At 40.5% G+C, this 27,792-nt stretch overlaps 1 protein-coding gene across 3 annotated transcripts in view; it reads left to right on the top strand.

The window, feature by feature from the left end:
- Positions 1-27,792, top strand: part of brsk2a (BR serine/threonine kinase 2a) — a 166,549-nt gene that overhangs the window by 119,907 nt on the left and 18,850 nt on the right. For all 3 annotated transcript variants that reach the window (XM_088297802.1, XM_088297803.1, XM_088297804.1), the window contains exons 5-12: positions 6,840-6,956; positions 12,584-12,617; positions 13,612-13,680; positions 15,348-15,494; positions 22,038-22,069; positions 23,049-23,213; positions 25,495-25,592; positions 26,799-26,949. In XM_088297802.1, coding sequence (XP_088153928.1) covers positions 6,840-6,956; positions 12,584-12,617; positions 13,612-13,680; positions 15,348-15,494; positions 22,038-22,069; positions 23,049-23,213; positions 25,495-25,592; positions 26,799-26,949 — 813 coding nt within the window. The remainder of the gene's footprint in view (positions 1-6,839; positions 6,957-12,583; positions 12,618-13,611; positions 13,681-15,347; positions 15,495-22,037; positions 22,070-23,048; positions 23,214-25,494; positions 25,593-26,798; positions 26,950-27,792) is intronic.

Raw genomic sequence — 27,792 nt, 5'->3', positions numbered from 1 at the left:
GATGTCTTGTAAGTCATCATGAGGCAGATTCTCCCTCATTCTCCTTCCATCCTCAATTAGAAGCAAACACACAGGAGTCCTCCTCACCTCACTCACCATTCCAGCTAATGAGATCCCAGCAACCCCTCAATAAAAAAGGCATTTCCGCAATCATTTCTTCCATTTCTTCTTCCGTACGCAGGACTATTAGAACTGCTGCCGTTTCTGTGTGACTCACCATGCGAAGGGTGGGGGGTAGTGAGGACAAACACATGCTGCCGAGCCTGCATCTGCACACCTGCCTTGGCCTCGTGCTTCTGTTTGCCACCCACGTCATATTTCCAAAGATCTATTGCCACAGATGGATCTACGGCAGAATTTGCATAAAAGTAAATTGATTGAATTGAAGTTTATTTGTAAGGAAGCTTGCACCAATGTTTGCTTCATTAAGAGATACTAAATGGCAGTTCACATCTGAGATTGATAATTATTTATTTTTAGGAATATTTTTGTGAATTAGGCCCCCGTCTTTCTTTGATTGATTTACAAAGTAAAAGAGACCTTAGGAATTGTTTTGTCAGAGCCACGTATCAAATACAAAGACTGAGGCAGAGAGAACATGAATTGTTTATATCGAGCTAGTGTTCAATTTCAGTATTTTCCCCTCTTGATTTCTAAACAATCTGTGACTCTGTAGTTCAGTTGCACAACATCCGACTGAAAAACATGTCAAAGTGGAGATCAGCAACCGTGCGTAGACTCCACACAAACGGAATATTCCCCTTAGCAAGTGATTATGGATGGGGAGTCCAAAGTTAAGGTCAGCTACGGGTGGGCAAACTTGGTGACTTGCGGGCCACGTTGGAATGTAGAATTTGACAGGAACATTGTTTGAGACAGATATACTAAAAAATTATTAAGGCAATTGCCCACATATGTTAAGCACGAAAGTCATACACAAGCGTCATCCATCATCCTGTATGTGTCTCCTGCAGAGCTCCTCTTAGTCGTACTTTTCCACCCTTATAAGAATCCTGTCTGGACATTCCTTCACGTTTAATTTTGTATGTTCTGTGCTGAAATACATCCTGCTTTAAAGTCTTGCCAGTTACACAGGTTGAAATACAGATAAAGATAAGATCAGGTTGAAACATTGTGTGACATTATTCCATCCATCTTCTGTACCGCTTCTCCTCACTAGGGTTGCGGGGGCTGCTGGAGCCTATCCCAGCTATCTTCGGGCAGTAGGCGGGGGACACCCTGAACTGGTTGCCAGCCAATTGCAGGGCACACAGAGACGAACAACCATCCGCGCTCACACTCATACCTCGGGGCAATTTTAGAGTGTCCAATCGGCCTGCCATGCATGTTTTTGGAATGTGGGAGGGAACCCACGCAGGCACGGGGAGAACATGCAAACTCCACACAGGATGGCCGGAGCCGGGATTGAACCCACGCCCGATGCTGTCTCTCACTGTGAGGCCATCGTGCTAACCAGTCGTCCACCGTGCCGCCTTGTGTGACATTACTAGATATATAATACATTTAAATCAAATCGAATAAGAAACGTTTCTTTTCTATTTTTTCATCTGTCTGCGACTTGACACCACAAAGTGATGAAAAACCCGTGTGGAATACACGTGGTGAAAATTTCAGTTTACTGAAACGTAATATAATGTAAGACTCAAACAAGTCTGCCACAAACGATTATTTTAGTAGCCGACTAATCACCGACCATAGTCACGATTAGTCAACTAATCGGATCATATGTAAATTGTGTCATGTCGCACCTGCAAGCAGGTGCTCTGCTTTACATAGCCGCAATTAGTTTACAGCTTGAATTCTTTAAAGTACGCACAAATTAATAAGTTGATACAACTTTCAACTTGATTAAACTTTGCAGCTTCTACCAGCATTTCTGAGCATTTCTATAAACGATGGTGCAGTTTAAACGGAAGGCAATACTGTGGCCTTAACATTGTTCGTAATTGTAATTGTTTAGTGCATTTTAAAAAGTAACCCAAACTATACACAGTGCAGAGTTGCACTAATACTACAAAGCTATCTATGAATCCAAAAAGAAATACTTGAAAACAAATGTCAACACATTCGGAAAATGCACTGTGCAAAAGAAAACTAAAATGAACAATTGGTCTATTGGTTTTTAATTTAGTTTTTATTTAACAATTATCCAAAACGTTTTGCTTCTCTTCACTATTATGCATAATTTAATGGTCGTAATTTTATTTGCAAAACCAATGCACGGGGTACAAACAAAAAAAATAATATTAGGAACGCGCTTTTTTTGCAGCATACTATATAATATATTGCAACAAACTTAATGAGGCGTTTTATTTTTATATGACGCCAATGAGGGCTTGTGGCAAATGTATTCTGTTACTTTGGCACAACGTGCTTCCTTTCTTGATTATTGAGAATCCCCGTTGTGCTGCCGTGAAAGGGAGGTTATGTATTTTCAGTATTTGTGGTTGAAATGTGCTGTAACTTTAGGACTCTGTTGCTAACACCAGGTAGCTATGACACTCCTTACCCACAATGCTTTTGTTGACCTGCTGGCCCTAGACAGGCATACCGCTAACGTGGAAAAGCGCGAGATGAGGCTGATGAGGCTGTTTCAAGAGAAAAGCAATGCACCAAATAAATAATTATATAAATAAAAAACTAATCGACGACTTAATTAATTGTCGACGGTGTGGATCGTCAACATTGTTGTTATTAGTCGACTAATCTTGGCAGCCCGAACTCAAACCCATTCCCCTCTTGTCTCCCTCTTAAACCTTTATTTGGCACATGTATTAGTAAAATTACCTTAAAGTACAGCAACATTGGGCTCTTGAATAGTTAGTCTATTCCAACATCAGGGATTGTTAGATACCATATATTTTTTGTTATCATCTTGTTTCTCTGATGTATTTTCAAACCTTGTCCTTGTCTTTTGCAACTTTATTCACATTTGCGTGTGCATTAATTTTTCAATCCATTTCAGACTGTATTCAAAAATGCTGATATTTCGTATGTATGGCACAACAAATATTTCTGCTTCCCTGCACTACTGCTTTGAATTAAATTCCAGGCTGGTATTCAGCATCTGATTGAAAATGAGCTCAGAGCCTTTTTGGAGAGCACATATCTAATTGGGTCACAAGAAACCTAAACTCTTTGAGAGGAAGATTAAAGATGGATTCCGGAGGATGACAGAAAGGTGTGCTGTTGGCTAGATGGGTGCATTTCAAGTCGCAATGATAGTAACAGTTCCTCTTGAGTATAATAATGTTACCAGCATAGTTTCAACTTTTAGTGTTCGCTTCAAGTGTTCTTGTATTACTGATTATGCATGCAGCTCAGAATACAACTACGTTATTTGAGAAAAAATATATATATATATTTGTAGAATTTGTCAACGACACCAATGACGTCCGTTTGGAGGAGAAGCAAACGTTTTTGAAAACTGTGATATAATCATAAGTATGGCTGAAATGGTTAGTGAATGAGCTCCTTGAAGACGGTATATTATTTTTCTTAAACAGTCAGTCGAGCTAAAACAGCATATTTGTGCAAGGCCTGCTGTGTAGGTGAGATTACAGGACAAAAGTGCGGTTGTGACATTTTAATGTCCCATTATGGAGACACTTAATCACATTATTGCATTAAAGAGACCCGCCAACTAGTAATTCCACATCCCTTGTGATGTGAATTTTCCTCTGCAACTGTCAGTAAAATGATTTCATTTGTGCCTCTTTGCTTGTTTGGATTCACCTCCTGAGGTTACTTTGTTTTGCATATGTTGGCGCCGTGATCGCACGCTGAATGAAGCAATGTTTACCAGTATTCTAGATAATAATTTAGTGTGCTTATTTGTGTCGTGAACTGATGGTCAGAGAGTGCTTAGAAATTCATGAGCAATTTGAGGTGTTTAAACACCGAGGAACTTTGGCCACCTTGGGCAATAAAACTATCAACGCTATTATAAACTAAAAGCGTGAAACATGGATGCTTTATGTTAAATACTTTACACCATAGGTCACAGATCATCAGCAAGCTCTGAAGCAGCCTGATAACGATCCTGGCTATTTGAATCAGGTGTGTTGCAGCTGGGAGAGATGGAAAGCATGCAAGATAGCGTCCCTCCAAGAACAGAGTTTGACACCAATGTTTTAAAAGAAAACCAACAAACAAACCAAAATCAATTCGCCAAAATCCAAATCGGCGAATCAACTGAAAATGAATGCTTAATTAAGGGCTTAGATGATGACCAATTATGAGTCACTTTTTTTCTGGGTTTGGTCATGTGACATTCACAAGATGAATTTTAGGCACTGTGTCCAATGTCTATCCCCACCTGAGATGGGTGAAAACGGGTGGATTTTACTGCTTAATTAATATTCGTAAAGTGCAATATTAATCAGAATGCTGCGTTTAGACTAGTGGGGCTATTGTATAGATTTGTTTTTATTACTTGACTTCCCCTTTATCATGTCTGAAATGGACAAGCAACGAAACTGTGTCATGAGATAATTTATACAGAATGCGCATTTAGAGTCCCAGTGTGATGCTAACCCACCTGACAGCTAATCCCTCAGGATAGGAAACAAACTGTACAGCAGCTGATGCCATATTAGGTTAAAAGTCTATTGTGATGTTACAATGTCCAAAGGCAAACTTGTACAGATGTTCTCCCTCCTATATGATTAGTTTAAAGTGGTGAAAGTCGACTTTGTGACAATGTCATAAATTTCTGTAAATTTCCACCTGATTGCACAGAGTATAAAGGTTGGTTGGTGACATTGGGGGATGTGCGAGGAGCTTTTTTGGCGCAGGGCGGGCCTGCTCTCAGCACCTTATAGAGGTCTGGATTGGTTCGCTGTGTTGGGGGTCGCACATTATAAAAGTTACACGTTAGAGTAATATACTACATTGAGGCGGTAACCAAGCAATATGACCGGTCAGTCATTTTTTGGGGGGGGCGGGGTGCGGATTATCAAAGTTACTGAGCTCAGTAAAATGTTACAATGTTGGACAAAATTCGGTGCAATAAAAGGCATGAAGAGACCAAGCCATTAAGCGATTTACAATGTAGATGATAATTCGCTGTACCAATGATCCCAGGCAGAAGTTCTAACTTGTCAGTGGTCATCCAGCATCATAGGTGAAGGTTTATTCTAAAGCATCTCACTTTAGAACACATTTATTGCTTTTCATACCAAAGTAGGTACATAACATGGCTGAGAAGTCATTGTTGGTCAGACCATCTGCTGTCATGGGTGAATGAAATGAAATGCAAAACACATTCAAAGTCCAAACAGGACTAAGTCTAAGTAAGTGGGAAGAATTAAGAGTCACTGTTCCTTTTAAATATGGTTTGAATGAATGTGCCATCAATCGCAGTGTGCAAAATGTGGATCAATCTGATTGGTTGTTAATCTAATCAATTGGAAGGCCTATCTCTCTCTTGTTAGACCAATTATCAACTATATGTGTTTGTATATTTATATGTCAGTTCCAATATTTATATTTAAAAAATACATCTTGTTATTGCTACAACTATTAATCGAAGGCCATCATGTCCCACCATAGACTAGAAACATTTCACATTATAATGCACAATATATAGTAAAACATCCTCATGACAAGTTAACTTTTGCAGCTATGGTTACAATTTTAACAACAAATAACACTGGTGAAGAAATGGTCAGGGACAAGGAAATAATTAAAATGTTGATGCTGATCCAGCATTTGTTCTCATTAAAGCCAACATCTCACTGGCGGCGAAGTTTTGAGAGTGTTAGCAAACAATGAAATGTTGGAATTTCGTCAGGGTTCATTGAAGGTTGCAAAGATGTTCACAAACAGTTTTAATGGTCACCATCTAATTTTTAATGTTTACAATTTCTTTGCAAGAAGAATGTCTGGTGAACATCTTTGCAACATTTAGCATCCTCGAACCAAACCTGATGAAAAAACAACAGTCGCGCTGTGCACAATCATTCACAAAGCTTCACCGCTGGCTGACATATGGAAGAAATTTCAGTGAAAAAGCTGTACGATACAACATAAGGTCGAACATCTGAACGCACTTGCTTTTAAATCAATTATCCTTTGTCATCGTCACAGTCACTACAACTTACTGGTGATTAAAACCTCTTTGTATCAACAAGAGGATGACAACTTGGCTATTCAGAGGTTCTCTCAATTCTCAACATTTTTTCTTTAGATCGAAGACCTTCATTTGTAACAGTATTTAAAAGTCGGTTTCCGACTGCCTATAAGGCCGGGTTAGTGGGCCCTTTCCAATGTACATTAAGTCCTATAATAACGTTACTCTTTAAACAGCTGTCCATGGAATACTCAAGCAGCACAATCCGTTTTTTTCTTCTGGTGGTCTCTTCAAAATGAGGTAATATTTTCCCCCCATGCTGTGTTTAGTGATAATGAATGGCAGCTAATGAACTCCACCTCTGTGGCCAGCTCCCCTCGGTGTGCTTTACTCAGCCAGTTTGCTGGTGGCTGTCTGCGAGATGAGAGGAATGGGATTAGTGGAGGAGTGGGAAGGGAAATGGAAGAAAAAAAGGGCACAGCAGGGGGCTGTCACACTGAGGAGCATTTCAGCGTTGAGGTGGGAGCCTCTGGTTTCTGCTTGAGTTAGATGAAAGGGGGAGGTGATGCAGCAAGCAGGGGTCCATGCGCTAAAGGGTGAAGGTGCTGAGTTGCTCGAATGGACGTGACCCTCAGGTGTTTGATCAACGAAATTTGTCCCTTCACCTTCACTTACTTTGTAGAACACGTGTGAATTGTGTTCTTGTCTCATTCGCTTCTACATGCTTCTTTGTGTCTTGTTTCAGCCACAGAGATCTGAAGCCAGAGAACCTGTTGCTTGATGAAAAGAATAACATCAGAATAGCAGATTTCGGCATGGCCTCTCTTCAGGTTGGGGACAGTCTTTTGGAAACCAGCTGCGGGTGAGTACTTTGCAAAATATTCTCAGGCATGCTTCCGAATGAACATAAAGGGGTTGCAAAGGCACAAAGTAATCAAGGATGTGTGGAGGTGGCCGTATATTGTGCCTTCTGTCTGGTGCTGTGTGCTCAAAGCCTCTGTTGTGGCTGGTTGAGCTCTTGAGGATGGACAGACGGTCTGTCTCACAGCGTGTGCCATGGCTGCGGGCAGGGCCAGGGCCAAACGTTACTGTCTCCTCACATCAGTTGCGGGTTTTATGATGCGCTAGTCACGACTATGCTGGGCCCATCAATCCCACAATGACTGCAATGAAGTGGAAAAGTCACTTTCAAAGTGGGAGGACTACACACAAGTTTTATTGAACCCCAATGTGTTGTGACGAGTGTGCGGCCTCAGTGCTCCAGAAATAAAACTGTAGCACTGGTTTACTTGCACATGATTGGTACATAAAGGAGCTGCATTGGCGTTTCAATAACACAAATAGACTGGATGTAGTATTTTGTTGTTGCACATTTACCGTATATGTTCTATCTGCTGCAGCTGGAGCAAAATATAGTGATATACAGTACAGGTGCATGAAGACTGGTCACTCGCTGCTTCAAAACAATCAGTTGCAGCGTGCTAATCAAACAGTTGAGTCGTAAATGTTGTAGTATGAGGTAATACTTCAATTGGATAAGTCGGATTTTTACATTCACTAGCGTTGCTGCTGTGTTCTGCTTTACATATGCACAGAGTGGATATAAAAAGTCTACACACCCCATTTTCAAAAAACAGATTTTCTGTAGAAATAAACAAAAACCAAGATAAATCCTTTCTAAACGTTTTCTTCCATTAAGAAAAAATATTCCCAGAACCTGTCCAATTCAATTAAAAAACGAATAGTACTCTATTTTCAAGAGTGGAAACAAAATTATAGTCTCACAACTGTGCACAGCCAATTGTACATTTGAAACTCATCTTAAATGGGAGTCAGCACACACTTGCCACCAATTAAAAGTTCCTCCCATTAGTTCTTGTAGTTTTTTTCACTTTGTAATCCATCCCAGCTAGATTTCACAATAACGCGCATGAAATCCCTCACGTGTGTGGGAGGATATTGTGGTCCGATGAAACCAAAGTTGGACTTTTTGGCCATAATTTGAAAGAGTAACGCAACATTGGTAAACGCCAAAAAAACACAATGGCTTCAGTGACGCACGTAGCATGGTGGTGGCAGCATTATGCTTTGGGGCTGTTTTTCTTCAGATGGATTTAGGGCCTTAGTCAGAGCAGAGGGCATTTTGAACAGTTCCAAAAACAGTCAGTGACAGTACAAACAGTCAGGCTTCTGTCAAAAAAAGGAAGGAAATCCCTACAAGAGCATTGGAACTTCATTTTTAAATAGTGGCCAGTGTGCGCTGACTCCCGGAAAACACGGATTTTTACGTGCTTGGTTAATTCTGAACACAGCCACATTACTCCATTTAAGAGGACTTGCACACGTTTTTACAATCTAAAATAATTAGTTTTTTCACTTCAGAAGCACAGATCATAGGTCACATTAATGCTGGAAAAAGTTTTGAAATTATTTATCTTGGTCTCTTGTTTTATATGACAAAAACCTGAAAAAAAACACAAAAACACTTAAACAGGGGTGTGTAGACTTTTTTTTAAATGCACGTGCTATGTTCTATTGTATGTACTTCTATCATCGTCTATTGTTCCTCTTCTTTTATGTTCTTCTTTGAATGACTCTTGCGGATGCTGGTCATTTTGTTTGAATATAATGTTGCAAGATAGTCACAAAAAGCTGAAGAAAAAAAACTCCAAATATGTAAATATGTACAGTAGAGATGACAGACATTTGACATAAAAGTAGGGACATTTTTGTCTCAAAACTTTGATAAAATTCCAAATTGAATGTCCTCAGGTTACGGTGTACTCTGACTATTATTGTTGCAGTACTTGTACACCACAATTTGATGATGAGGAAGAACATTCCCTCAGTGGTTACACCACGTGACACCAAGCATGCAAGCCCTGTGGCATCTGTCCCAAACGCAGCCCTAATTCCGCTGAGATTATACCGCCAACTGAAACTAGTCACTCTCAAACACACGCAACATGAAAACATGCGCGGGGTACAAACAGGTTTTGTTTGTTTATCCCTGACCAATGCTGAAATATGTCTAAACTAGGACCATCTGTCCTTACAGAGCACATATACAGAATACAATGCTGTGAAATTCTTATTGAAAAAAAAAGTCTGACCCTATGAGCAAATGTCATTTGCCCCTCACGGTTAACTACCAAACAAAAATAAGAATCAAAGTATGACTACGAAAATATTGCTCTTGTCTCAATTTAGGCACATATTCTTATTCTTACTCTGTATGAAATCTGGCCTTATTTAATTTGACACAAATCTGGTATATTTGCAGGGAGAGATGGCTTATTCTGTTGGATGATTGGCAATGGTTGGATACATATCTAGAACGATCTATTTCTGATTAATAAAAATTATTTAAAAATTAATGCAACAATATTAGTGATCATAATAATGCTGTGAACATTTAACTGCAGACGTTTGATGGGCTGCGCACGACTTGCCGAAAAAAAAAAAAGGTCAATTTCCCAAACAGCCATTCTTGCCTTGTACAACCAAGTGAAAGAGGACATTCTGAAGGCGAAAGAAAAGTCTCATTTTACTTTATTTTTGCAGAACCTGAGTCATCTTTATTTATTTTTTAATGCAAATGTTCATGAGAATTGAAAGATAATTGTTCTTAAAAGGCTGTAGGGACTTACATTGTTTTTGCTCTAATATAACACTACATCAGTGTCATAAAAAAATTATACTATTGTTTCTGGAAAAATAGATTGTCCTGAAAATCGTGTCATTTTGACAGGCCGATATGCGCACACAGGCATTAAGACTGCATATTCCTTGTTGACTTGATGTCTTATGACTCATACTTTAGATTGTGCAAACACGGAGATCATCCCAAAGCATTTTCCTAGAAAGGTGACGGCTGTAAGTCACATGAAGACAACCAAATTCCCCACAAAATAGCATCTGCTTTTCACAGTCACTTGTAGTGAGAATGCAGACATGCCATGTCGTTCAGCACCATCAGTCCATCCACGGACGGTCCTTGCACTTTTTATTGATTGCCCGTGCTTCCCTGGGCCGTCTCATCTCTAAGTGCAGACATGACGTGTTTTAATTAAACACATTTATCTGGCCTCCATGCGGCAGCTAGGCTCAAATGTATTCCATTTATCGCTGGTAATGGAGATGACTGTCGATGATACTGGCCCCATGTAGATTCGGGGGACATACATTGATACACACAGATGCTAGAAGAGGAGAAGCATTGACGGGAGCATCCGTATAATATTTGCATGCATTGGTCTGTCTGCGTCGGCCCACATGAGCGAGTTCATCAGTTTGTTTGGTTGCAATAAATGATGGATGGGAATTGAGATTTAGGCATCAAGAAGCTGCACACATTTTGATAGAAAATAAACTTGTGCAAATGTTCGTCAGCGACTGACTGTTAATATTGTTTTTTGTTTTTTTTTCTACAAATTACATGCTCGGTTAAACTCAAACTGCAAACCCTTAACTGCAATGAAAGCAGATTAGCATTACAAAATCTTGGATTTTCTGTCATTCTTAAACTAACATGAGGATTGCACTTTTTTCCCAATTATGATCATCATCTGTATCCATGTGTGAAAAATTGATACTAAAATAGAAATAATTACTGATTGGACTGAACAATTCTGTCAGTAATCTTTGGTCGATACACTCACTAGACCAGGTTTCTCAAACTCCGGCCGCTTTTCTGCATGTTTAGATGTTTCCCTCCTCCAAACACACCTGATAGAAATGATAACCAACTCATCATTTGAATCAAGTGTGTTGGAGGAGGGAAACATACAATTTTCCATTTTGAAGTTATTGGTATACATTTTGAAAAGGGTTAGAAACGCTTCCAATTAGCATAATTTTATGTTTTATGTTTTTTTTTCCACACACTATAACTTTTCTCTCACTGCCACATTCGATAGAATAGTTTACCTATTTTGTCTTTCCAAAGATGAACTTTTCTAATGTTGGCACTATTAGACTCGTGTAGAGTAAATGTAATTTATTTTAAATTATCAAGGATTTTTCTTTGTAATGTACAGAACAGCACAGTGTAATACACTAAATTTTGTTTTCACATATTAATGAAGCAAAAGTAAACGTAAAACAAGAAAATATATAATGCATACTGCTTAATTATTTTAAAAGACAAACGTTGTCTTTTTTGAAGTGAGACACAATTGGTTGCATCCGCTTAAGTGACCAGTGCAGGAGTCTCAAACTCTAGTCCTCGAGCTCATTTTCGCCCCCAACTAGCCTGATTAAAATGATCAGCTGTTGATCATGTGAATCAGGTGATCAGATGATGATCACATATTGCATGTATGACAACACACTAAACTCAATCAAAAACTATATCTAATTGGAGTTTTTATTCATGCCATTTCTGTGGCAAAGTCCTTGAATAGCTAAAGCAGAACTCAGTCTTGTTTTATTTGCACTCATCTGCATAATGCACTGAGACGCTTGTAATCAGGAAGGCTGAATTTGTATGGGCTCACGTGTAAACCTTCCCATTGACATGATGATGTTGCTGTTATAATGGGCTGATATTTTGACAGCAAGAGGGAGCCGAGACATCAGGCCTGCTATACATGAGTAAACACACAAACAGGCCAGCTAATGGGAGCCATGTTTATACACACTCCTCTCATTATTGCCATTAAATGAGACTGGAGGAAGTGAAAGCTGAGGAAGACTTTGCTTTCTTTGTTTGTTTGTGAGATGTCTACTAAAAATAAGAAAGGTGGACGCTAGGTGCACCTGTACAATCTAGTGATATCTAGTAATAAACTGTTGCCTTTACAAACAGAAATGATTGCACCGTTTGGATAAACATTGTCACCTTTAACTATATGAGAGTTAAAACAGATTAACTTCTATCAGTATGACACAATTTACGGGACAAAGTATGATTTGCAAAACATCTCTTGTATTTACATTGGGTTCATACATACAGGACATAAAGGTGTCTGGTGAGTGCCCTCTACATAATGTGATGATGTGCTCCATCAAATTTTAACATTGCAAGTGACTCGGCAGCCTCTTCACTCACCCATGGAGCAATGCTGCAAGGTAGCTCTACAAATCTACACATAATATTGATGTGTCAATCTCACATTTGGCTTTACTGTCAGCATGCCGTCCAGCAACTGCAAAGATTAGTGGCTCTGCTTTCTGTGCGCTCCAAGACGATGCCCTTGCTGGAAAAAAAGGGAATAGGACAAGTCAGGATGGTCCAAACTTCCTGACGCACATCTTGATATGTGTTCACTGAAGACATTTATTGCCTGTACAAATTGTTCTTCCCCCAGTTTTATGCGTAGGCCGTTTTAATGTGTCATGACTCCATAAAGCCAAGTCACGACACTGTACGGCTGCGGAGGTTCGGGTGTCAGAAAAAAGAATGACATGTCAAAAGTTTTTCTTTTTTTCCCTCTGTTTTTCAGTGAGCTTGCTCATTCATTCTTTGTCTTTCTGTTATCCCAACAGCTCTCCACACTACGCATGTCCAGAGGTCATAAGGGTGAGTCAACAAGCTCCTCCTTGGGGAGCTATTACCCATTTTCTGCTTGTTACTAAATGGACTTACAGTGCTTATAACACATCCACACACCATCATTTTTAAATGTGATGGAAAATAAAAAAATACATGAAAATGATCAGTTATCAGTTCAATAAACAGTTTTCCTCTATTAATGTGGCCTATAACTTGTAAAACCTTTTTTTTTGCCTTCAAGAGGGGGAGTAAACATGCGTTTAGTGTGCACACTTTATAACTTGGATGAGGGTATTCAATATCATTTTGGGAACACTAATCACATTCAAACATCTGCAACTATTTAAAGTGAATCCGATTAACCAGCAATAACTTCAGAAGTTGTAGTAGGATTTTCCTGGCACTTTTTTCCCTTTCCAAGCGAATGCTCTAATGTTTAATGCTATCACTGAATGTAATTTTGGACTTTAAAAAATAAAATAAAAAATACAACTTTTTTTCAGTGGAGTTGTACAGGTTCTGGGTTACATTAAGGTTAGAAAAAAACAGATTTTTCTTGGTCAGGCTTTTTTATATCACACAAACCTGCTATATAAGCAGGGGTGTGTAGATTTGACTTGTTTTGGTACATGTTCAGTGCGTCCTTCATTTGTAGCAGTTGTGGCTTTTGTAGATAACGTGGAATTCACTTTATTTCATTTGATCTAATCATACTGAATGTAGGAAAATATTCATCGGCACTTATGTAATGTAACAAACTGATGCCACTGACATGCTTTCGGCTGTACATACTCAGAAACCTTGGGCATTCGAAATAAAGAAAACTTTTGGTTGTGGATCATGCAGAGCTATTGCAACGGATTGCCAGAGTGAAAACACAGAGCTATAAATGTGAATAATTTCTCCCCTTTGATATTGTTTTTGCTTCTCTTTGCTGTGCATGATATGCTCTTTTACAAGGCTTCCACTCCAAACCTCTGTCTTGTTTTACTAATGCTAACATTAATACTCTCGTCCTTAGGGGGAGAAGTATGATGGGAGGAAAGCGGACGTTTGGAGCTGTGGCGTCATTCTTTTTGCCCTATTGGTGGTGAGTGTGTCAACTTGTTCTTTATTTGAGGTTGGTTTAAGTTGGACAAGAAGTTGTGCCTTAAATGCAGTGGCGAGCCGTGCATTTCACACCAAGATCTTCAGTGTAAGTCTTACTTAGGCTGACTTGAATACACCTTATAATATGATCATTTATGATACCATGGCTGATGCACTACTGGGTGCTGGATGACTTTTGGCTCATGAGAACTAGCTTCTCTTGAAAGGTTCGTCTTGAAAATGGCCTTGCAAGTGTATTTGCAATCAAACACACACTTTTCCCTCCTTCAGCCATTGTGGGTTAAAAAAGCAAGAATATAATTTAGATTTTCGTACGGTCGCCTGGTGTGGATTTGTCGATTCCTCATAGCGCTGCCCTCTCACAAGTGATTATTGCATCACTGGATCTTTTGTCACCATCAACGTAAGGCCTGCAAGAAGGCCTTACTGTCACTAACTTGTGATCTGATTGGCTACCGCGACTGTCTATCAACTCTAAGAGCCTGTTCACTCAGACGACTAGTACCTGCCACTCGTACTACGCAAAATCTGCCTGGCAAACACGAGCTAGCTGAATTCTGATTGGATATAAACTCTCAACTAAAAGTACAAGCACACCCTTATTGTGTTAGTCCGCCTCTCCACATAGCGCCATGTCTCACATGGGTCAGAGAGTACATATCCCATTCCTGAGACACCCACAAGCTAATTTTGCCTTCAAAGATACATTGCAGGATCCGTAATGGTGCCTTTTTGTTCAGCTTCATTTTGTATGTGCTTTCCCGGACATTCTGCCCCACAGATTTGTTTCATCAACAGCTGGGCTAGTTCTTGCACACTCCTGCATGAATAATTAATACCGTCAAACTGCAAGAGGACAGCTCAAAAGGAATGCTATTGCCGAGTAACTTTGGCCAAAGGCGGTCTTTGTTTTTTGGCTTTCTTCTCCGCTTCCTTGGTTGCATGTGTGCGCACATATATCGCACCTCTGCATTGGATTCAGCTTGAAGAATCAAACATTGTCTTCAAGTCTTTGCCCATCACTTCCTGTTTTCCTTTTATCCATTATGGGCACACATTGCCAGGTCTGAGTGTAGGTAGCGTATGTGGCACTCTCTAGACGTGCGACGCAGCTCAGATCATTGCTTACACAAGCACGCCCTTATTGTGTTATTCCGTCTCTCCACATATCGCCGTGTCTTTTAATTTTCCTCACTTTTTTTTCACCCCCATATTGTCACCCTGCGGAGGTTGCCATTCATCACGCAGCCACATCTGTGAGATGTCAACTTGCGCTGATAAATGACTCTGATAATGCTAAATTAACAAGGTAAATGCCAAAGTGGGGTAATAATTAGAAATGCCCTTGTTTTTATGTTGCTGCTGCTGATTATTTATTTTTGGATCGTTGCTGAGGGCATATTGCTCCCATTAGAGAACGTAGAAGTAGAAGTAGAGAGAGAGGGAGAAATGTGTAAAATTGCTTGAGATTAAAGTGGAATTATGTTTTTATTTCTCAGAGCCAACCTTTTAGTTGTTCATGTTTTTTTCTGACGACCTCCACACACACACAAAAACACGCACACGCACATTAAATCATGTTCTGCATTATTCATTTGCGCCATCCACACATACAATTTCATTTTCATACTCCCTTTTTATTTGCAGGGAGCGCTGCCATTCGATGACGACAACCTGAGGAATCTGCTGGAGAAAGTGAAGTTAGGAGTGTTTCACATGCCCCACTTCATCCCTCCAGACTGTCAGAACCTCCTGCGGGGCATGATTGAAGTGGATGCCTCCAAAAGACTAACGGTCAGTGAAGTGAAGAGGCTATGCTGCTTGAGCACCTTTGCCTTGGGCTGCTGTTTATCTGTCAACCAATGACATGTTTCTATACGAAACAAAATGGTGGAGCTCATAACAGGAAAACTTCAGGACTTTCTCGCACAATTTGATGTCTAGCGCCTCTCTAGCTTGCGTGACGACAACAAACAACTTATTAGAAATGTAATAACTTCATTTGATATTCAGCCTTCCCATATTGAGAAACCTCATTGCCTTGTTGCTTGTAAATGTAGTAATACTTTAAACAAAATTTCTTTTACTTAGACTATATGAACTTATGTGCCCTGCGATTGGCTGGCAACAAGTTCAGGGTGTATGCCGCCTACTGCCCGAAGAGAGCTGGGATGGGCTCCAGCGCCCCTCGCGACCCTAGTGAGGAGAAGCGGTACAGAAAATGGATGGATGCATGGATATGTACTTATTAAACCACATGCAGTAGAAAATATTTTCGGTATTTTTAACTGGTTTACAGATGCGCTTCTTGAATTCCTTTATTTTTCCTCAAAGCAATGTTATGTAAGAAAACACAAACAATATTTTTTGTTTGTTTGTTTATTCTTTTGTTTTTCAACTAAATATAGCAGCTCCAATAATGTGGCTCGTCGGCAGACAGAGTTCACTGGGCTCACTCACAACTGCATAATATTATTGGTCAATTTTGAAAGTGAGCCTATTCCTGCTAAAACATCCTTAAAATGTGTGAGACAATTTATTGAGGTAATTAATTTTGCACCCGAGTCCCTGCTCTATACGCGCAATAAAATGTTCAGAGGGCAAATTTTGTCAACGGCGTGGCGCTGCTCACCTATTGCAGCATGATTATTATCATTTCCCACATCGGCGCTTTGAATGACAGCCGTATTTACTGCGGATGAGTATAATTTGTCAAAGTTGAGATCTAAAAAAGAAAACAGTCTAAGCACTTTGACCATGCGAACCTCATAGTGGCACTTGCACAATTTAACTTCTCCATCAAATATCGAGACATACTTTTGTTTTGTTTAAAATTTGCATCACTGATTTTCAATAACAATGTGTGTTTCGCTAATGCTCTCTTTCACATGAAGAACCTCACGAATCTTGGCATTCTTATTTTAGAATCTGCCTCTTCCGTTAGGAAAGAAAAAGAATAACTGATGGGGAGACAATGTTCATTCATTATGTATAGGCAGCTCATGTTTAATGACCTTAAATTTCTTTGCTTTGCACAATTGCTGCATACGTCCTTTGACTGGAAATAAAATGTGTTGTTTCCGTCCATCCGTTTTCCACAATGCTTGTCCTAATTAGGGTTACGATTGAGCTGGAGCCAATCCTAGCTGGCACTGGGCGTGAGGCAGGGTGCACCCTGGACTGTCTGCCTATCGAAGGGCACAGATACAGTACTAACACATCCATCAACACTCATGTTGACCCTTATATATTACTGTATTTTCCGGACTGCAAGTCGAGACAGAGTTTAAGTCGAAGCAACCCCAAAATGCATCATGAGGTCGAAAAAAACAACATAAGTTACACTGGAGTATAAGTCACATTTTTTGCGGGTAATTTATTACAAATACATAAATTACAAATAAAAATACAAAATGCAAGATCAAAGCTGGCCGTGTTCTGATGCAGTTGTGCTGCATGAAGCAGAAGCACCTAAAAGGTCCTCCTGCAAAGTCCTTTAAATTCATCGCCTTGGCAATGACCTGAACGTGGAAGTCGTACCAGAACTGCACTGGTGAATACTGCAGCAAACAAACGTGCTGCTCTATGGCTGTAACTATCTAGCTTAGAGGGGGGTTTTTTGTCTTGTTTTTCGCAGGAAGAGATGCCGCTGCTTTTTGCCATCTGCCTTTCAGATTTCGGCAACTCTGTCCTTGTATATTTTGCTGACTGGAAATGTATTAATTAACGGTACAATTTCTGCCCCGTTGTTTATGTTTGTGCTCCTGGCCTTCAGTAATTTAGATATTTTGATGCTTCATCTTTTTGCATAAGCAATCCCAACTTCATCAGTCTGTCTGTGACCATGCATCTGGTGCATCTCGGCAACGGGAAAACGCCATCATTTGGCATCCTTGTTCCCATGACCAGAACTGCTCTTTTTCAGGAGTGCCACAAATCTCATCATCAACATGAAAGCTCCACTTCTTTTGTAGGCATGAACACTTGAAGGTTTTTTTTTGCCTGTGCAAGACAAGGACAGGTCACCTTGAGGACCTTTTAGTTATGTCAGCCAGTTCACTGCAGAGTGCGGCACACAAACTGAGCCACTGGGAGAGAATATGCTACCTGTCCCCCCCCCCCCACCCCCACCTCTTCTCTCTCGTGCAGGAGAGGTCTAAACAGCTTCGGGGGTGTGTTGTGACCTCGCGGAAAGTCAAATAGCCCCACTCGATGAAGCGTTCTTGCTGTTCTGTTCTTAGTGCACAGTCCGCAAGGGGAAGCGGTCTGAATGACAAGCCAAAATATGATGTTGACGTTTATCGTAGAATCAAAGTGACAGGGCGTTGAGAGCCAAACCACTGCTGTGTTCCATGCTCAGCTCACAGCACTCTAATGCCTAAACAGCATTTTAATTAAAGAATCAATCAGCGGTTGGCCTGGATCCCCTTGCACCTAGACGCGCACACACACAAACACACAGCAATTATAATGGTTTTGCATTAAAATACATTTTTGTATTATGCTGTATAATGGTACGCTTTCAACGCGGGACAGTTTGTGGAACACTTTATTCTGGAAGCACACTTAAACACATTAAAACACACTTTTTGCATGCCTTAGTGCCTTTTTTTTTCACTCCCACTTATACATACAAGAAGCAAAGCATCTTTGCGTTAAGATGTTATGTCACTTGCTGTGGAAATTTATTGTAAAACTGAAGAATGAAACATTGTATATTTAAATACTTTTTAAGGAGAAAACGTTAGCCCTTTAGGCGACAAAAACGCGGACAAGAGCCGATACAATTTAGTAAGAACTTACATGCACGGTGACGGCTCAAATACAACCTTAAGTGTCTGTGTATTTCTTTTTCGGCAAGGTCACACGCATGAGCAAGCAGATGATCTGCCTCATGCAACTGGCCTTCTACATACCTCCCGTCCCAACCGCAGATATCTTGCTTTGTCTCGCAGCAAAATGATGACAGAGAGAAAGAGACACAAGGCCTACGTACTTTTCCTCCACACTAAAATGAAAGCTTATATGAGGCTATGATTAGACATTTTCGGAGTACAAAGAAATATATTTTATGTTCAAACAAACCCCCATAATTTCTTCTAACAAATTGAGGATAAGCGGTTCAAACGAATGAATGAATAAAAAAATCTGACGCACTCAACGCACTACATTCACTCACTTGGAGCGGTTGGCATGGCTCAAAGATACAGTGGTTGTCTCCCAATCCAGAGGTTGGTCGGACGTTCCATTGCTACACCCACGTTGTGTAAATTGGCTAAAAAGTCCAAGCTAAGCAAATCCTTCCATGACTGAAAGAGGTGGCGCCATTCTCATCTTCACTTGTCACACACAGACATCAGGCAATCCCTCGCTAATCAATAAGCTAGGCGAGTTCATTATATCAAAGAGCATATTATCATGGCCGCACACACATCAGATCCTCACGGGGCCAAGCAGCTCAGTGGTTAGAATAGAAATACTGAATAGAATTATATAGCCACACGCTCCTCAGTGGGCTTTCCTTTTCCTTTTTTTAATGTGATCAGTGCCCTCAAACCACTTATTATATTGTTGCCCTTTATGTCCTTTTAAAGACTCATTAACTACCCTTTGCCTTTCTGTCAAAGACAAAGATAAAGATCGGCCCCACACACATATGTGGATATGTTTTTTTATTCATTACTGTTTAATTAAATATAGGAAAAACATCCTTAGGCGGCACAGTGGCCGACTGGTTAGCACGATGGCCTCACAGTGAGAGACAGCATCGGGTGTGGGTTCGATCCCGGCTCCGGCCATCCTGCGTGGAGTTTGCATGTTCTCCCCGTGCTTGCGTGGGTTTCCTCCGGGTACTTCGGTTTCCTCCCATATTCCAAAAAACATGCATGGCAGGCCGATTGAACACTCTAAATTGCCCCTAGGTATGAGTGTGAGTGCGGATGGTTGTTCGTCTTTGTGTGCCCTGCAATTGGCTGGCAACCAGTTCAGGGTGTACCCCGCCTACTGCCCGAAGATAGCTGGGATAGGCTCCAGCACCCCCCGCGACCCTAGTGAGGAGAAGCGGTACAGATGATGGATGGAAAAACATCCTTAACTCCATCAGGTCTTGACTTGCAATAAAGAGGTTTTGGCAGGCATATGGACATTGTTACTGGTTGGCAAGTTTACCTCCAAAGTCCTGCGTTGTCGTACATCTTTTCATATTCTGCATGCCTGCATTATTTGAATTTAATACTTTTATAGGGTGCGATACATGCAACAGAATAATATACAATAGTTTTAACACATAATTTATCATATGAAGCCAAACAGAGCAAAGCTATTCCAAACATTAGATTCACAAATTGCTCAAAAATGACCCAACGAGGTTATTTTCTCACAATATCATTCAGATAATTAAAGTATTTTTTGGAATCATAACTTAAGATTACACGTATTGGAAAAAAAATTGACATCCTGCTGTTTGGAATTTTTTTTTTACTTGCAACACAGTGCTTATTGTGAAACACGCTTCTTGTCTCATAAGTAGATATTTTTCTTTCGTCACATAGTGGTTCACGTAGCTGCCTTTCAGATAGCTTGCAAGGTTAAGTTCTTAACTGTGATTGGTTGGTGATCAGTGCAGCGTTACCGCTCACCCTACGTCATCAACGTGCACTCACACTGCTTTGTTATCTCCTCTGTCAGTCAGCATACTCGCCGCTGTGTGCATTTATTACTCTCTCATGCACACACACACACGCGCACACACACGAACACCTATTTTTCAATAAACATTGGGTCACCAGTAAACAAAACTATTTAAAAACAAAGTATGAATATTGTACTGAAATATTGATCTTGCTTACTCTCATTTTAATCACAAATGTACTTAAATGCATTTCTTAATAAGATGTAATTCAATTTCTTACATCATCACTCTATTAGTGGCACAACAAAAACACCCCCGCAAAACAAACACAAAAAAAAAAGACAATACTATTGTTTACTGCAATAGTTCCAAGGCAAATTTATGGTCTCGAAATTTTAACGTGACAGGCCTAGAAGTGGAATAGAAAATGGAGAGATGTTTTCTTTGCTGGGAATAACAGATTCACATTGCTTGTGTTCACAGTGTGAAATTGTTTTCTTTGAATGGATAATTTGTTGACTTTGAAAATATAATGATTGAATAGTGGTTTGGGTAATAGCAGTCCTGCACATACTTTGAACAAAAGCTTACAACACACCGCGCCAAATACAACACACAAGAAATGCACACTTTGCAGGGCCAGTCGTAGCACGGTAACATTCTTCTATTAAACGTGTCTGAAATTGGCACTGTCACATCCACTGACTGAAGGATGAGATATTGCACTCGAAATCACGTCTCTTTCAGCCCGAGTGTGATATTGCTTCTTAGCCTCAAAGCCCTTCTATAAAAGTGGGAGAGAGTAGGTCATATTCTTGCTTGTATCCGACTGCCACGGTGTCTGTCATTAGGTTGACCAATGTGGTGACCTCTGTTGAAGCAAACTTGAGCTACCTACCTCTCAGCTCCACCGACGGAGGAGAGGTTGCACCTCTGGGGTAGCGAAATCATCACAACACCGATGGAGGCGCACAGCCGAGAGAATGTCTGTGAATGAGTGGCAATAATTAGAGCGGCAACGTGTGGCTCCCGTGGTTCCCCCTGAGCAGAAGCAGCGGCAACGAATGGAAGTCCCCGCAGATACATTGATCCTGCACAGCACAGTCATTTAGGCAGACATCTGCTTTTGTCGTCCTTTAACTGGCACTTTCTCTCTGAGTCTGGACGTTGGCCTGAATAAAAGAGCCTGTTGATAGCGTTGGCGTGCAAGCACATTAAAATTGTGATGTGAAAGAATGTGTGTGTGTGTGTGTGTAAGCTGCAAAGACAATGAGAATTGGAGATTCCCTTTAGAGCTGCAGGGCTTGTCCAGGTCAGCAGTGTGTATGAAGAAGATAATATTCTGTTTATAGCTCAGAGTTATCATCTCTCGCTCTCTCTTCAACATGCCAATGCGTCCTCCCCCTCGTTCCCGTTTTATTTTTCATTCTTCCGTTGGCACTATTAATATTTGAGGGCCTCATTTTATCCTTGCGCATTTCAATCGCCCTTTATGTGGCTCAGTCACATTTCTATTAGTACACTGAGCTCACGAAGGCCATACGTCATTCACCTCAATTCCATTTGCTTTCATTCTTTACCCAGTAGTCACCCACTTGATTTTGTTTGGACGTCAAGAAAACAAATGCCATTGAAAGGTTACTTTAAAAGGAAGCCGTCGCACGTTGTGTTCTCACCCGCTGTCTGTCTTCTTTTCTGTTTTACAGCTAGAACAGATCCAGAAGCACACATGGTACATGTAAGTATGACCTCATGTTTACTTGCTCCTTCTCTACTGCTGAAGTTGTTGCCCTTTGAGTGGCCATTATGTGATAAATGAGACATAAGGCATGTGCCGCAGACTACATTGGAACAGGCCATGACTCCCCTCTTGGGGCTCGGGGGGTAAATTGGTGCTGCTTGAAAAAGGATACAGAGCAAATGCAGGCGCCGGGGAGAAGAAGCAGCTGGTTGGGGGGGGGGACAGGTGTTCACTCACTTTAAGTTTTACAACACCTGGTTTGGCTTTTTTGAAACAGATTTGCTGTGCTTGTAGTAGAGGAAGCGACCATCTTTTGTATTCTGTTTGATAAAAGGAATACTGCCAGAGTGTTTAATCAAATTGCCTCGCTGTTGTTGGGCAAGCAAAGATGAGTTATAGTCGTCGGGATGAGCGGTACAGAAGACCGGATGGATAGAAAGCTTGTGAGTTATTGTCCCTGTCAGAAAAAAAGTTCATGCAATTCTCCAGTGACTCTTAAGTGAAACAACAGAAGAAGATGAAGATAAGTAAATCAGCTGCAGTGAGCACATTCTTCTTTGCACAACTTAGGAGAAGGAACCGAATGTTTGGGTGGCATCATTGGATGCGCCAGAAAGTCGGGATTTGAATGATGATTCGCGAATCGGTGGCGTATAAATTGATGGTAGTGAACCCTGAATTGCCAACAGCTCGGCATTGTAAATGAGAAACTGTTCTCAATTGCCTTAAGGAAATTATTTATTACACTATATCCATTTTCATTATTACAAGAGGAGAACAAAATCCTAACATATGTGTGGTTGACGAGAATTCCAAAAATGAGGTTGCACGATGTTTGGTTTTCTGAAAATACACAAAGAAGCAATTAGCTGAGTTGATTGTGCACAAAATCAACATATGAGACAAACAAAGAGGTATGTACAATATTTGAACAAGCTGAAGAGATGCTCCAACTCATCTCATTGTGCCTTCTCAGAGGGGGCAAGAACGAGCCCGAGCCTGAGCAACCTGCCCCGCGGAAGGTGACCATACGCAGCCTCCCGTCTGCAGAGGACATCGACCCCGACGTCCTGGACAGCATGCACTCTCTGGGCTGCTTCAGGGACAAGAACAAACTGCTGAAAGACCTCCTCTCGGATGAGTGAGTGAACTTTCAAACCTTAAAAAAACAGAGTTGACAATAGCCACATCCCAATGACTTGTTGCTCTAAATAAAATTGTCTATATTCAAAGATTAGTAGGACTTTTTTTTAATGTAATCACTTTATCCAGAGCAAATGTTGCCGTTGCAATAGAGGCCTCAAGAGTGCACATTTGCATTGCTCGTAATACAACATGCATTGTTGTCGCACACTGTCATGCCGTTATCTATCACATCACTAGCATATGAGGTACACTTCCCTCACTTTCTGTCGCTTTACAAACGTACACCACGCAACTGGGCACTGAAAACTTTAGTGTCATTTAGAGTGCATTCATATAAACTGCGATTTCATCCATGATTCATCGAAAGTATTGCATTAAAAGTCCAGACTCTTGAAAAATTACAAGCCAAGGACACAATTAACACGGAAGGAGCATTACTATCAACCCATTTCCTCGTGCCTCCATCCACTCTCCTGGGCAAACGCAGTAATAATGCAGGACAGGGGGAAAATGTGCTGTCTGCATTCCTTGCCACTGCTTCATTTGAGCTGAAACTGCAGGTCCTCTTCTCTTTGCCTCCTGCTGCTTTGCAGTCTGCTTATATTACAGAAGGCAGACAGAAGCAACTCTCGCTGCTCTACATTGCAAATAAAAATGGCCCAGAGGCAAAAAAAAATAAAAAATCGAATGTTGCGATTCACTGAAAAATACACTTTTACACCTGCCTGCCAACTTTGTCCTATTTGTGTACATCACATGATGAGTTTAATTTAACAACTATCCCTCTCTCTCTCTCTCTCTCTCTCCCTTTCTCTCTCTCTTTCTCTCTCTCGCTCTCTTTGTAATTGGAAAGGAAAAACAATATTTGTAAAATACATTCTGATTTTTTATTGATATTGCAGCACCAGATGAAAAGAACATTAATTGCTTAAACAAATAAGTGTCTTAAGTGTTTTCTCTTGTATATAAATGCAAACATAACCTAACCAAAGTTGTTTCACTCTCGTAAATCTAACCAAGATGTCAACATTAAACACGTTGTTTATTTATGCTTAACCTTAACCACTTTTCACCCCCCCCTTACAAAAGGTCACTTGATTGCGTTGAATATTGGCACTTATATAATAGGTCTCTGTAATAATTGTCAGCACTAAAATTCACCTCCCTCCGTGGTAAATTTGCAATTTTTATAATTACAATGGAGGTCACTGATGGTGTAGTGGTACGCTCGCCTGCATTGTGTGGTAGCATGCATGCGTGGGATCAAATCCCACTCAGTGACGGCGTCTGTGTGTGCCCTGTGACTGGCTGGCGACCAGTTCAGGGTGTCGTCCGCCTTTCGCACAAAGTCAGCTTGGGTAGGCTCCAACACCCTCCCACCGACCTCTACAAGATTGTGTTAACGATGACATATCTTAATGATGATGCCCACTTTTTATGGCCGTGGCCTATTTTAAAAGCACGCCTGTGCTCACGCACACTCACAAAACACCCGCACACGATAAACTGTGTTCAAAAAGACATGGTAAGGCACAGAAAATCCATATGAGGAAAGTGTAGCCAAAGGGAGCTCATCCACGCTGAGAGGAATGACAACCTACGATCACAGGGAGCGCCAGCATTATCCAGATTGTAGCTGCGGTGGGCTAATTGCTGCCTGCCTACGGAGTCTAAAAACACTTTAGTGTCGCGAAATGTCGGAAAACTCTGACCAATAAAAGCTGCTGTAACTTGACTGAGATGATCCTATCTTATCAAAATTGTACACGTTTGATAATGGCCCAGGCCTGAAGGCATTATTTATGCATTTATTTATTTTATCCTAGTGAGTTAACCATCCCTACCGCATATTTGCTTGAGTGTTTAAGCCTTCGTGATGTTGGAACACAAAGTTGAGTTCTCCTCAAGAAAACCAAGCTAATTTTGAGGGTCTTAATATACACAAAAACTCCTGACAAAGGTTTGCAAACATGACAAGCCTGACAAAATCATCAATTTATTATTATTTTTTTATTAAATGGCTCATTTGCGCCCCCAACGATTTAAAAAAAAAAAAAAAAAAAAAAAAAAAAAAAAAGTTTAAATTAGTTTGCAAACGCGTCTAAATGTGTACTTACTCTAACCTAGCTCGCGAGTATGCTGCCATGACAAAAATGTGTGCAGCTTGAGAACAAGCAATTGGAATTGTGTCACTTGAAGCATGCACTGTCAATGCAGTGGAAATCCAGCCCAAGAGTATTTCTACAGCACTCCTTTTTTATGTCCCCTTTCTGCAGTGACAACCAAGAAAAGATGATCTACTTCCTGTTATTGGACCGTAAAGAGAGGTACCCGAGCCAAGAGGACCAGAACCTTCCCCCTCGCAATGAGATTGGTGAGATTTGAACACAAAAGACAAAAAGTACTGATAAATAATGCAACTCGGCAGTCTATAAATAATATCACAGCCAGAGAAATGTCACTAAATTGGAATTTGTTTCCACAATTCCACTCCATGACAATGACTGTTGGTTACTTTCCACCTTGTCATTAGCAAATCATTTCTTCGGCTCTAACTTTTGAATTCTCCTGGTGTAAAATCTGACACACTTGTCATCCTCCCCTCTGAAGAATTTGGATCGGCTTCCCACAGTGGTGGATTGGCTCAACTGTAGATATTGTTTTGTTTGTTTATTTATTTATTACCTACAGACACACACTCTGGATACATATTGTTGTGGGAGAAAAACTTGTAAATAGGGCAAGGTTTTTTTTTGTTTTTTTTCCTTTGGAAAACTTATTGGTGTCGATCTCATCTTGAAAAAGAAACCAATACACCTCACGTTTCCTGCCTCGATACATGACAGTTATCTTTGGGGGCCGTACTCAAGTTTAGCTGACAATTTAAAAATCTTTTTGTTTTATAATGTAACTGTAGCTTCACTTCCATATGCATATAATGAAAACCGCTGTCCACTTATATACTGTGCGTGAGGTACAAGAATGTGTTCATTTGCTTAGACATAATTTGATCATCTGTATATTGCACACGCAACATGCTCTCTCAGAAGTTGCACCAGCAGGTTTAGACACACCTGTCTGACCATTCACATGCAATACCCTCAAGATAAGCATGTTTGTCCACATATGTACTGATTAAATGCCCGTCACAGATTACATACACGTGATATAAATGTGAGTCCACTTTAGGTGTCAACAACGAATTAATTATCAAATAAAACATCGATTTCAATAATTGCGTAATCATTTTCTAATTCTAAAACATTTGCAAACATCTGATTTTACTTTGGAAAACAATATTTGAACCTGTAACTAAATCAGCTAACCAACAATCAAACAAACAAAAACAACTGCAAGAAAAAATGGTTAATAAATGGTAATCTGGTATTAACACAGCCCCCCTCTTTATTGAATGTGATACAACCAATAGTGTGGTCATTCGTTTTGAGGTCTGAGAGGAAAGCAATACTTATCACCATTAGTGAGAGTTAATGTACAACATTCAGAAATGGGGTCCAACCCGCATGTTGTTACTTGACGGATGATCCTGACGACAAGGGCTCTGCTTTTCATCACGCAGATCCTCCAAAGAAACGGGTCGACTCCCCCATGTTGAACCGACACGGCAAACGAAGACCAGAGAGGAAGTCGATGGAGATCCTCAGTGTCACAGACGGAGGTTCACCGGTGCCGGCCAGGAGGGCCATCGACATGACCCAGCATGGCCAACGGTATGTGTTACATATTTGCGCTTTCTGTTAAGTGACACCATGTCATATTATTTGCGCTGACACATGATGGATGGACTGGATTTACCCTGCAGATCCAAGTGCCCAATTTCGATATAACCCCTCTTTGGGAAATTGAATGTCTAGCTAAATGTAAGTTTCAAGTGATACATGGAGTATACAATATGGTTATGTGGAAACACTCAGTGGTGTCAACACTGAAGGCCAAGTAACGAATATTCACATTGTGCCCCTGTTAATTTCAGAGACCAATTGCTACACCGCGCACAAAATTAAATCCGTGCCTATTAATCAGTTATTAATCAAGGATAAAACAAAATTCAGAGTCCTCAACGTTGAACGAAGGTTTGCAGGAAAATCAGAAAGCATAGCCAGTCTAGACGGAGACTCACAAGGACCTCGTGCTCTCACAAATTTCTGGCATGCACCCTATCAAGTGGGTGATCAAGACTCACCCCTCTATTGGAGGTTTAGAGGTACTCCAAGTGAAACTCAAATTTGAAGTAGAAAAAAATGGGTCGCTCTAAACAAAGCAAAAACACAGGGTAGGAAAACTAAGGAAAATCTTCTCCAGTCCCTGATTGTCTTGAAAGACAAACAATGAACCACATCCTTTGAGAATAGCAACTGGGTCTTCAATGCTCTGTTCAAGAACTTTAGGGAACAAACAATATTGCCATGAAAAGGCTGAAGATATGATCATGACTTTTGGGCCTGGTTGACAGCCAATCACAGGGCACATACAGACAAATAATCATTCATACTCACATTCACGCTATTGAAAATGTAGCCACTTCATTTTAACCTGACATGCATGTATTTGGA

The sequence above is a fragment of the Idiotropiscis lumnitzeri genome, chromosome 6 (genome assembly GCF_059441095.1).
Source record: "Idiotropiscis lumnitzeri isolate Australia: NSW breed Sydney's pygmy pipehorse chromosome 6, RoL_Ilum_1.0, whole genome shotgun sequence".
Taxonomy (NCBI): domain Eukaryota; kingdom Metazoa; phylum Chordata; class Actinopteri; order Syngnathiformes; family Syngnathidae; genus Idiotropiscis; species Idiotropiscis lumnitzeri.
Note: the sequence above shows the minus strand (reverse complement) of the source record. Positions and strands in the feature narration are given on the sequence as shown.